The 12,864-nt window shown below is 40.8% G+C and overlaps 1 protein-coding gene across 1 annotated transcript in view; it reads left to right on the top strand.

The window, feature by feature from the left end:
- CCDC38 (coiled-coil domain containing 38) overlaps positions 1-12,864 on the top strand; it is a 2,358,499-nt gene that overhangs the window by 1,327,640 nt on the left and 1,017,995 nt on the right. Inside the window, exon 10 of the mRNA XM_086919075.1 lies at positions 7,886-8,037. Coding sequence (XP_086775201.1) covers positions 7,886-8,037 — 152 coding nt within the window. The remainder of the gene's footprint in view (positions 1-7,885; positions 8,038-12,864) is intronic.

Raw genomic sequence — 12,864 nt, 5'->3', positions numbered from 1 at the left:
TTAAGGATATAGACCTTTTTTAGGGAGACGCCAACAGAGAAGCAACTGGAGACCCAATTACCGCCCTCAATACCGTCCCCAAAATTTATACCAGCAAAATCAACATTATCAACAAAATCAACAATATCAGCCCCAAGCTCAATACCCCCAGAATCAGTCGTACCAGTCCCAGGGGCAATACCAACCTCATCCCCAGGATCATCAACAGAACACAGACAGATTCCTGGAAACACGAAATGCCAAATATTGGAGACAGTAAAGACTATTCCTATATTTAACTTAAGCTCTCATGAAACCAATTCGGCCATGTATACTTTATTATCTAAAGGACTGTTGTTTGTTCCCCACCCTGGTCTCAACAAGTTTGAGCTCTTTAATGACATGATGGAATTCTTTCGTAAGATCTGACTAAAAAGTTTTTTTGCCAATAGAGAAATTAATGCTAGTGAAGTTAACAAATCAGGCCTGGCTCCGAAATCTGTGTTCACACCCACCCTGGACCAAATAGATCCAGAAGTGGAAATTCTTGAAAAAATTGTATATGCAAAACTAAAAAACATCACGAAGCATATACCGCATACCCCATTTAATATCTCCCGTGAAGAACATAATGCCCTTCTTGAACTCAAGGATTCTACACAAATAACTATAAAAAGTTGTGATAAGGGCGGTGGGATCGCTATTCTAGAAACAACCAAATACATTGAGAAAATGGAAACCATGCTTAGTGACACAAGTTTCTATACTAAAATTCTCAGGGATCCCACTTCAAAGACAAAAAATAAAATTGCGAAATTAACAGCAAGAGCGCTTAGCAGGGGTATCATTTGCCAAAAAGAACATGATTTCATGAACATAGAAAATCCAAAAATGGCCAGCATATATGGCACCCCCAAAATACATAAAAACGAGTATGATCCCCCTTTTCGTCCAATTGTTACCACAATCGGTAGTGTCACTGAGCCAATATCGAAATATTTGGATGCAATTTTACGTCCTTACATCAGTAAAATACTAGGATATATCCAGGACACCAGACACGTAATTACCCAACTTGAGGGCGCAGCATTCAATGCCCGTAGACAATGGATGGTAACATTGGACGTGGAAAGTCTCTATTCGAACATTCCATGTAGGGGCGCCATTGAAGCTACTAAATGGTTCATCGAATCTTTTCAAATTGACTGTAACTTGCCTTTCATCTTAGAGTGCCTTGAAATTGTACTAGAAAACAATGTATTTGAATTCAGAGGAAGTCTCTATCAGCAAATAAAAGGCGTCAGTATGGGGGCATCCTGTGCTCCCACTATTGCTAATATCTATGTAGCACACTTCGAGGAGAAACATATTTTTAATGAAATGGCCCCGTTTTTTGAATCAATTTTTTACTGGTCGAGATTTATCGATGACATCATTTTTATCTGGGATGATAATGAGGATGTCTTACAGGAATTCTTGCTATGGCTCAACTCCTGTGATCCTAATCTGAAATTCTCAGAAAAAATAAGTAATTCTCAATTAGAATTCTTAGATTTAATGATCAAACATCACGAAGGCCAACTCATCATGGATCTCGATGTAAAACCCACTGCCCGAAACACTCTACTCCATTATAGTAGCTTTCATCCAACCTCCCAAAAGGATAGTATTCCTTTCAGTCAGTTTCTTAGATTGAGAAGAAACTGTACTAGATTACATGACTTTGATGAAAAAGCTACTATAATGAAAGAAAAGTTTAAGGAACGTGGTTACCCCCATAGGCTGATAAGAGAATCTTACAAAAGAGCGAGGTATTACGACCGACAGCACCTCCTGAAAAACAGTAAAAACAAACGAGATGCCAGTCTAGTTTTTGTAAGTAGACATTCCCTGCTCAACAACCAGATTCGCCATATCCTCTATTCTAATTGGCACATCTTAAATGTCAACAAAACAGGTTCTGATGTGATTCCTAAACCATTGTTTGCTTATAAAAAAAACAAGAACATAAAAGACATAGTGGTCAGATCAAGAATGCCAATGATCAAAAAAGATACCCACCTTAAGAACATAAGTACCGGGGCTCCGGTAATAGGAAATCATAAATGTGGGATCTGTAAAATTTGTATAACACAGAAAAAAGAAGACCAGGTCAATGTATGGTGTGCTGTCCTAAATGGTGAGTGGGAATCACACGGATAGACATGTGGAAGGATGTGCTAGGTTTCACTGGGCTGAAAAAGTCCCATCAGTTGAAACTAGTCGACCATTCCACACAGCGCCATAATGTAGCTTTACTCTCTCGCTACTAGGCGTGTTTTTAATCATGACACCTACACTTTTGCTGTCAAGCTATCCCCGCAGTCTAGGTAGTCATTTTTAAGTATCACCTATTTCACAGCACTGCTTTTCTTTACACATTTCATTTTGGGCACTACGTTGGCAGAAGACGGTTGATTTCCTTGCCTGCACTGTCAAATAGGCGGGTTATGGAATAACTGCCATCCCCAAATGATGATATACCGCCGAGAGGGTGGTCTGATGGGACTTTTTCAGCCCAGTGAAACCTAGCACATCCTTCCACATGTCTATCCGTGTGATTCCCACTCACCATTTAGGACAGCACACCATACATTGACCTGGTCTTCTTTTTTCTGTGTTATATGTATGTTTGGGGCATAAGTTGACAGGTCACTAAATTATATCCCCTTTGACCCTCCCCACTTGTGTTTTTCAGCATCTGTAAAATTTCCCCACTGGCAATAGAAACAGAAGAATTAAAATTTAATGAGACTCTAATCAGTTTACCCTATATGACTAACTGCAAAACGACAAACGTCATCTATCTGTTGATATGTCCATGTCGTAAGGGATATGTCGGTGAAACTTCTCGTTCGGTTTACGCAAGAGTGACCGAACACAAATCAGCTATTCGTACTAGAAAACAAAATGCCCCTATGGTAGCATATTACATTGAAAATGACCACAATCCAGAACAAATAAAATGGATTGTACTAGAAAAAATCGTGCCTAGACCAGGAGCTGATACAGACAAAATCCGCAAAAAATGCGAAGTTTTTTGGATATTTACATTGGACACTGTGAGACTGGGATTAAACTCTGAAATCCCTTGGCAGCAGGCCATGTGTAATTTCTCAGTCACATACATGGCAGCCATTTTCATTAAAATAGAGTGCACTGCTCTTTACCATCTCCAATTTGGAGATAAATATACCTAACTTTAACATAATCCTAAACAGAATAACAGTGTAGGTAGAGAACATGTGATGTCATTTGTCCCCTCATAGGAAAGTGCACCTCTACCTCTCCCTAGAACACAGCCCATTACAAATTATAAACTATATTGTTTCTGGAATAATGAGAACAGATATAGTTCTTTGTTCTTTAGAATACCCCTCTCATAAGAATATATGATCATATATTCTCTTTTTTCTCATTATATATCCTGACTTTGTCTAAAACGAATTTTTCTGTTTCAGCAAATCATTCTCTTCATTTAAAAAAATACGTTGTTTTTTAAAATAAACGCTCGTGGATAAAAGTAGGAATATTTTCCAATTAGGAAATATATACAAATATTGACGCTCTCTATCATAAAGGAAATTATATGCGCCACATTGGTCATTTATATAAGACATAAGGACTATTTGTTTCTTGCTAAAAGAAATCTGGGTTAACATCACCCGGTAAAACTATCGTTGGTTTCTATTGTAGTCCACTAGCTACTGGAGGAACTACATTTTAGCCGTCTTTAGTCTCTATCTATACAAGATAAAAAAAGGGACCCTTTGTCTTTAAAAATACGTAACAAATCCATAACGAGGCCATGCAGCTGACATCAATTAAAGCCCTTACCTGACCTATAAATACCGGGCGACTTTTCCTTCAGTTTCACGCCGGTACGTTTGGAAGTGCACACCAGCAGACCCCCCCGACTATGGAGAAGCGCGCACATCTACGAGGTAAGTTTATTTAGATCAGGGTAGGCTTTAGCATAGAACCCCCTTATCTTACAACACTCCCATACAAGAGATGGACTCATTCTATACTCGTGTATCCCGTTTTTTGCTTTCAGATACCAAAACTTGGAAGAAGCTATCTAGTGAGACCAGTCCTCTCTACAATTTATAATAAGGTATTTTCTTAAACAAAAGGACATAATAGAAAAATGTAAACCTAGTATTGTGTGAAAAGAAAGTAGAGATTATAACTTTGCGTTTTCAATAACATTTTCAGGAATGGTGTGCGTGAAAATATAAATAACGATGACATAATCATTAGAAAAATATCCTTCCTTCAACGTAGTTATTTTTAAGGTAAGAATCCCCTAATACAGTTCTTTAATACCTGCTAAAATGGCATCTCTAAACGAAGCTCTAAGAGTTCAGACACAGGGTACCGCTAGTAAACATGTCTTTGATAACTAAAACAGGTAAATTATCACGTAGCATACAGCCTTCAATATAAGCCAATTCCAATGGAGAGAACCTTTGCTTAGAGTAACATTCCAGGCTCTAACTATTTAGTGGGATTAGCCTCTATATATCTGAAGGGACAGAAAAATATATATATATATATAGAATCTAAAAGTGGCTTTTTCCTATAGATCATAACTGTGGAACCAATTTGGAGCGAAATAAGTTATGCCTATGAATCGTTACTCAACCAAAAAATATATCCTATGAGTAACCTTGATTGAAAATAAGAAGTGGAAACAGCAAATATCAGGTATCTCTAGATAACTCACTATTCTACATATAATAAAAAACGGTCGTCTATATATTTTTTGTGATATAAAACTGAGCATATCTATTTCCTTAGTGCTACATAATTCATGCTGAAACCTCCTTAATATCAAAAACAACAGAACCTCCGTTTTATGAAATAACTGGAACCTATTCTACAGGATAACTAACTAAAGTGAGTGAATAAGTAGCTGTTAATTAGCCTCTCAGTACCTGTTCCCTTTCTTCTCTTTTCCTCTCTTTTTAGATAACACCCTCACTTAGAGCTCATGAACTCTCTTCTTTTTTTGTTTATGATATTACTAACATCTAAGTTTGTACCCCTCTACTCGTTATACATAATTCTAGTCTCTTTCTTCTTTCTCCCTCTTTATGCCTTTTTTCATAACTATATCTATCAGAAACACTGAAAACTCTAGTTAGATCACAGGTAAGATGGGTGATATAGTGAGACTTTAACTGTCAGTGTTTTATAACTATCTGTTATATATTGCTTGAAAATTGTTAAGATAGCATAGGATATAGGACTGCTAGCCTACTTTGTACACATATTGAAATGTATCATGTAATCAGATATAATCTATAATAAATGTCTACAAAACAATAATTGACCCTTAGAGCATCAGTAGGTTGTTATAACAAGACTCCCTTCCTTTTTCATTCAACCTCGCGATGTCTGCTTAGACAGTAAATGTATATCAATCTTTATAAAATATTGATGTATGTACTCTATGTGTTTTATCCCTGTCCATATAGGAACTTGTTGTACACCTGTCTCTGTGTAAAAAACGAAATGACGGGCACCTGATGAAGGCCTCAGGCCGAAACGCGTTGTGTTCTATTCTACCGCATTTGCCTTCATAAAATTTTCCATCGACCGAACATATCGTACAGCACCTTTTTGTATTTAAGTGTATATTGTTGTGTGTTTTTCTTTACAATAGGTATTGCATGTTATTTATTGTCACTGGTATGAAGTATAATTGTTGTTCTATGAACTAAATGAATATACGTTTTAAAGAAGAAATATAAAATCTTGTTGTTCAAAATGGAAAAAAAGACACAAAAATGAAACAAACAATAAGAAAAATAAAATAATCATATATCTTTCATACGTTGCTGTCTAAGCGAATTATTACTGTCAATGTAATGAATATGTAAAATGAGGTTGCAACAAGGGCACTAATATTATCAATTGGTTTGCTATTTTTCTTCTCAACTCATGTCTGTGTATTCCCTAGATTAGCAAGCCACTAGTTTGTAGTGGTCCTCTCTCTTTCCAAATTGAGACATCGATGTAACTCAGAAGGACACAGGTTCATATCCTATTGTGCAAAGTTTCAAAAAATTTCCTTTAAAGTTCAAAGAAACGCAGACCATTCAGTATGAAAAAGTAAAACTGGTTTACAATACTTTCTCAGTGTACAAGTGAATTCTTAATTATTAGGGGGCACCCAACACATTTTCTAGTGCGTGTGTTTATGCCTTCACTGCGAGACAAAAGGGGGCGCCAGAACCCACTTTTTAAACATCATTCTGTGTGTATGCAGGGTCCCATTATTCAATGAGCACAACACCACAAGTTAAATATCAAATGGTAAACTAATGAAACAATCATTGGCATAGCCAATAGGTCTCGCCTTTGGGACCTTATAAGTGTTTAGCATGCAAAAGTTGATGTTGTTGCACCAAGGATATTGTGCTGGATAACCAAACAATGATAAGGTCCCAAAGGCGAGACCTATTGGCTATACCAATGCTTGTTCTTTTTGCAAATGCAGTGCCACCCCAACTCGGGAGTCAGAAATATTTCAATGTTTTGCGACCGGATTACGGCTGCAAGGCTTGGATACAACAATGTTTCTGATTCACAGGTCAAATTTGCAGTTTAGAAGCAACACGTACAAGCCCCTTCCAATCTGTGAATCATTTTCTATTCTCAAGGACATTTTAGGATTTGTACCCTTCTATAGACTCCTAAAATGTCTCAGGTCATTCAAAAGTGCATATTAAATGGTTGCAAACGCCAAATCGGAGTGTATGTGACCATCAAAATGCTTAGCACGTCTGGCAGCAGGGCACTATCAATCCTTCACCTTCCACTCCTTCCACTCCGAGCTAGATATTATATATTTGTAGTGCCTGCCTGAGGAGAGGAGGGCTGGGGTGAACAAGGCAAAATGTGACTTGTGTGTGCAGGGTGTGATTTTCAGCGCAGCCACCCATGCATATGCTTTTTTGTCCTTAAATTCCTATGCAACCACTTTGGTACTGTTCTGTGCTGTATGAGACAAATGTATGACTAAAGAGACAAAACGACTTAGGGTCTGATTATGAGTTTGGCGGTCTTCGGACCACTGTTGCGGCAGCGTCGCATTCACCGCCACCAACTAGGTGGTCCACCAGCCATATTACAAGCTTGGTGGCTTGCTGAACGAAAGATCGCCAGAGAACTGCCAACCCCACCAGCCATTCGCTGACTGCCTCGACAGCAACCAGGGACAAGCAGCTGTCATAGGATGATACCAAGAAGTTCACTGCCATCCATATTACAATTTGGCTTTTCGACAAGCTGACCCTGGCGATGGCACCGCCTGCTTCGAATCAGCAGAATCGAAGGATGGGGTGCATACTCACCCATTTCCATTTCCTTACTTCAGTTACCAATGTGGATACCTTCCTCCAGTGCCCCCCTTCACAGTAGCATCTTGACCCTGAAGAAAACAACTCTTGATGCCGAAATCCAGATAGGTCTGATTTGTACTATTTACCCATTGACTGGACTAGGCACATATGGTCCAGACTCCAGGAATGGGAAAGTACTAATAGTAGGTAGTTTTTCATGTGTCATGTATTTGTGTACACTAGAGTAAAAAAAAGTACACATCTGTAAGGACACATGAAAAAATAGACACTGCCATCAGAAACACCACGGCTGGCCCATCGGCATACGGGAGATCGCTACCGTGGCAGTCATACCGCCAAACCCCTATACAGGCCCTAAGACTACTCTGAAGAACTTGCATCCTATAAATTTGCCCTTATTTGTTATTTTAATTGCACTATTTTGAAGTTGATATGTGTACAAAGTGAATAACATGTCACAGTTGGTAGTGAAGTCTGTCTCTCTTTTTCTTTAGGATCCAGAAATATACTTTAAACAACCACAGCAATTACTTCAAGTCTTCTTAGATCTTGAGGAACAAAACCTTAACCTTATTCAAAATTGTCAGGAAACAGATGAAACACTGGAGGAAATTCGAGTGAGAGGTTACAAAATACAGGGAAAGCTGTAAGTTTCAAAAGTGTAATAAGCCTTGACTAGTTATACAAAACACATGAGAATGTGTTATAATTTAATGAAAATGTAGCCCTTGTTCCCTCCATGTGTGAATGCTGACTGCAGTAACGGGCCTAAGCTCTACCTAATTAGACATAACTAATGTGAATGCCTCTACACAGGTGAACAGAACATGGCTGCCAGAGAGTTATCTTAGAGTTGCAGTTTATAGTGTTGTATTTAGGATATAGTTAAGAAACGAAGTGTAATGCAGCCCAATATTGCATTGATGGGTTATGGTAATTCATAAACCATGAGGCCAAACACTAAGTGGTTTGTGACTATCATTAGAAACCCAAGATGGCAATACAGCATCACATTATATGTTACCTGTTAAATAATTTTCATATTACATGTTTATTTGGGGTAATTTGCTACATCATTTGCAGATTTCACAACAACTTGTTTCTGATTGATAGCCCTAACCTCAGATACCTCACCTAAAAATATCCCACAAGGACCAGGCCGGATCCCCAGAACTTTGAAGTAGTGTTCCCATGTGCCTCTAGAGACATCTTGTGCCCCGAGCTGGCTCCATACCACCCCGGAAACGATGGAGTAGAGCCACATACAAGCCCCACCCCAGTGTAGTGATGGCATGCACTATAAAAGCAAGTTTGAATTAAATGTAATTGAATGTCAGTTCCTTTATTTATGTGCCTTATCACATGGGTCTGGAGCCACATTACCAATCTTGTTGGTCTTTGGGTGACTCCTAAAACGTATTTCTCGCTGTGCTAGGGAACAGGGTCCGCAAAAAAAGCATGAAATTTGGCAGATTGCTATATAAGCTAAATACAAGGCAGCTGGTTGAGTGCATAGCAGATGAGTGTGGTACATCATAAAACAGGCCTGTAAAATTCACAGAAAAATCCACAGTTATATGTCAGTTATGGCTCAATGAACATTAAAGTGAAAAAGTCTAGAAAGTCACCATTTATGATGTGCATGTACAATGCACACCATAACTCATTCCCACTGTCATGCTCAGTACATTTCTAATCTGATAACATTCCTTAACCCCTGCGCTGCGGGGCGGGGGGGGGGGCGCGGCACCGCGGTGCTCATGACGAGCCCAGCTCGTCAAGAGGCACAGTGAAGCTGTGCTCATGACGTGCTGGGCTCATCATGACTCCGCCCACTCCCGTAGAATGCCTGCGCAGGTGTGGAAATCGCCGTGCGGGCGAGTGGCGCACCTGTTATGACGAGCCCAGCTCGTCATGAGCACAGCTCCACTGTGCCTCATGACGAGCTGGGTTTGTCATAAGCAGGCAAGGGGTTAAGCTATAAACAATATATTTTGTGAAATCTGCAAGTCGTGCTAATTACGTGGCAAATCTGGTAAATCCATAGCTATGTAGCGAATTCCCCAGACACTGAATCACATTAGTACATCACCCCTCACTATTGTCAATTGTTGAACAATGTATTCATGTAGGGTAAATAAAATATTCACATTTCAGTCAGGGGCCATTGTTACCTGCAATGTGAACAACCTTTGCATGGTAGTTTCCCAAACAATTCACTTGTAACATAAAAAAATACATAACGGGTAATGTGGTCCTATGTTGCCTTCTCAAGGTTTATGATGTCACAAAAAAATAACTATTTGCAATATTGAATCACATTACACAGTTACTATTTATGTATTCTCTCTCTCTCCATGGTTCAATCCTGGCTGACCTACACCATTTTAAGCACAACCCCAACAAAACTGAACTCCTCTTCATTCAATTGAAAGAAAAGTCATTTCCTGTAGATATCTGGCTTGAAAACCTCAACGTGTTAAACTGCAAATTATCCTTCTCTAATTCTGTCAAATCTCTGGGAAGCACATTTGACAGAAACCTGAACATAAAAGAGCACATTAATGTCTCAGCTAAAAGTGCCTTCTACATGTTAAAACACATATTAAAAAAATCAAAGCCTTCATCCCCATCGGAGATCTTAACACTGTGGTGCAATCCTTAGGCCTCTCCAAGCTGGACTACAGCAATGCAACCCTCATGGGCTCCCCAAAAACACATGTAGTCCCTTTGGAAAGCCAAACTCCATGCAGCAGCCAGCCTACTCTCACCGGAGAGTTGCTGTGACCACATCACTCCCACTCACAAGAAACTCAACTTGCATAACCTGCATAACCCACAAAGCTCTCTACTTGGAAAAAATATTCCACCTTGCAAACAAGCGATCACAAGCTACCCAGAAGAGACCTCTTCAAAGCTCTAACAGTCTAATCCTGATTTCGCTCAAATTTAAGAAAGAAAGATATTGCACCCGCTCCTTCTCCGGGAACTTTCCCAGAATCTGGTACTCGCTACCTCAGGATTTACGTGACAATCAATCATTCCCCAACTTCAGGAAGAAACTTAACTTCTTCTCAATAAATGTCTAAATCCTCCCATTAAACCATCTGACTGGCATCATGCTCCTACCCCACAACCTCCAAACAAATCTGAGCACCGCTATCTTGGGGTAAAATTGTGCCTTTACTCTCAAAACACGTTAGCTTAACTACATCAGAACTATATCGTCCACAAATAATGCTGTCTATTGTATACTTCTTTTATATAATGTCACCATGTATTTTTATTTACTTCATATGTAAATCATCTAATTGTTGCTGTGCTAACTCAGGTTTGTTCTATACAAAACTCAATAAAAAATAAATAAATAAAAATATATGTGTGAGTGTATATATAGCAAACACAACGAGATGATGAATGGAGTACTGAAACTTTTCAGACACTCACCCCCAGTCACAGATCTGGGTTGAATCCATCATCCTTCTTTAGTTCACTTCGCCACCTCAGTTCAGACCCAGCTATATGCAAATCAGTCTTGACCCTGTGGCTCATGGGAACAGTCCAACCCGAACTGCCAAGCCAGGTCTTCCCTGAACCGGAAACAGGCATCCTGGGACTAGTTTATGGATAACACCCTGCATCAGCCACGCTATCTTGAATCCAGTGGCAAAGGGAGCAAGGGAACCACTTCTGGGCATACCCTGCCAACTTACGGAAAACAAAGCAAACACAAGGAGATAATGGACAGAGCGCTGAAACTTTTCAGACACTCATCCCCAGTCACAGATCTGAATTGAAGCCATCATCCTTCTTTAGCTTACTTCGCCACCTCAGTTCAGACCCAGCTATATGCAAATTAGTCTTGACCCTGTGGCTCATGGGAACAGTCCAGCCCGAACTGCCAAGCCAGGTCATCCCTGAACCGGAAACAGGCATCCTGGGACTGGTTTCTTGGTAACACCCTTCATCAGCCTGGCTAGCTTGAATCCAGCGGCAAAGTTTTCAAGGGACCGACGTCTGGGCATACCCTGCCAACTTAGGGGCGAACAAAGCAAACACAAGGAGATAATGGCGGAGAGCTGAAACTTTTCCGACACTCACCCCCAGTCACAGATCTGGGTTGAATCCATCATCGTTCTTTACTTCAATTCGCCACCTCAGTTCATACCCAGCTATATGCAAATCAGTCTTGACCCTGTGGCTCATGGGAACAGTCCAGCCCGAACGGCCAAGCCAGGTCTTCCCTGAACCAGAAACAGGCATCCTGGGACCGGTTTCTTGGTAACAGCCTTCATCAGCCAGGCTAGCTTGAATCCAGTGGCAAAGTGAGCAAGGAACACACGTCATGGAATACTAGGGCGAACAAAGCAAACACAATGAGATAATGGACGGAGTGCTGAAACTTTTCAGACACTCACCCCCAGTCACAGATCCGGGTTGAATCCATCATCGATTTTTAGCTCACTTCACCTCCTCAGTTCAGACCCAGCTTTATGCAAATCATTCTCGACCCTGTGGCACATGGAAACAGTGCAGCCCGACCTGCCAAGCCAGGTCTTCCCTGAACCAGAAACAGACATCCTGGGACCGGTTTCTTGGTCACACCCTTCATCAGCCAGGCTAGCTTGAATACAGTGGCAATGGAGCAAGAGACCCACGTCTAGGCATACCCTGCCAACTAAGGGCGAACAAAGCAAATACAAGGAGATAATGGACGGAGCGCTGAAACTTTTCAGACACTCACCCCCAGTCACAGATCTGGGTTGAAACCATCATCGTTCTTTAGCTCGCTTCGCCACCTCAGTTCAGACCCAGCTACAAGCAAATCAGTGTTGACCCTGTGCCTTACGGGAACAGTCTAGCCCGTACTGCCAAACCAGGTCTTCCCTGAACCGGAAATAGACACCCTGGGACCGGTTTCTGGGTAACGCCCTTCATCAGCCAGGCTAGCTTCAATCCAGTGGCAAAGAGATGAAAGAACCCACATCTGGGCATACTAGGGCGAACAAAGCAAACACAATGAGATAATGGACGGAGCGCTGAAACTTTTCAGACACTCACCCCCAGTCGCAGATCTAGGGTGAACCCATCATCGTGCTTTAGCTCACTTCGCCACATCAGTACAGACCCAGCTATATGCAAATCCGCCTTGACCCTGTGACTCATGGGAACAGTCCAGCCCGAACTGCCAAACCAGGTCTTCTCCGAACCGGAAACAGGCAACCTCTTACCGGTTTCTGGTTAACACCCTTCATCAGCCAGGCTAGCTTGAATCCAGTGGCAAAGTGTGCAAGGGAACCACGTCTGGGCATAACCTGCCAACCTAGGGTAAACAAAGCTAACACAAGGAGATAATGGATGGAGCGCTAAAACTTTTCAGACACTCATCCCCGTTCACAGATCTGTGTTGAATCCATCATCGTTCTTTAGCTCACTTCGCCACCTCAGTTGAGACCCAGCTATATGCAAATCA

This window comes from Lissotriton vulgaris, chromosome 1_1 (assembly GCF_964263255.1).
Source record: "Lissotriton vulgaris chromosome 1_1, aLisVul1.2, whole genome shotgun sequence".
NCBI lineage: Eukaryota > Metazoa > Chordata > Amphibia > Caudata > Salamandridae > Lissotriton > Lissotriton vulgaris.
Note: the sequence above shows the minus strand (reverse complement) of the source record. Positions and strands in the feature narration are given on the sequence as shown.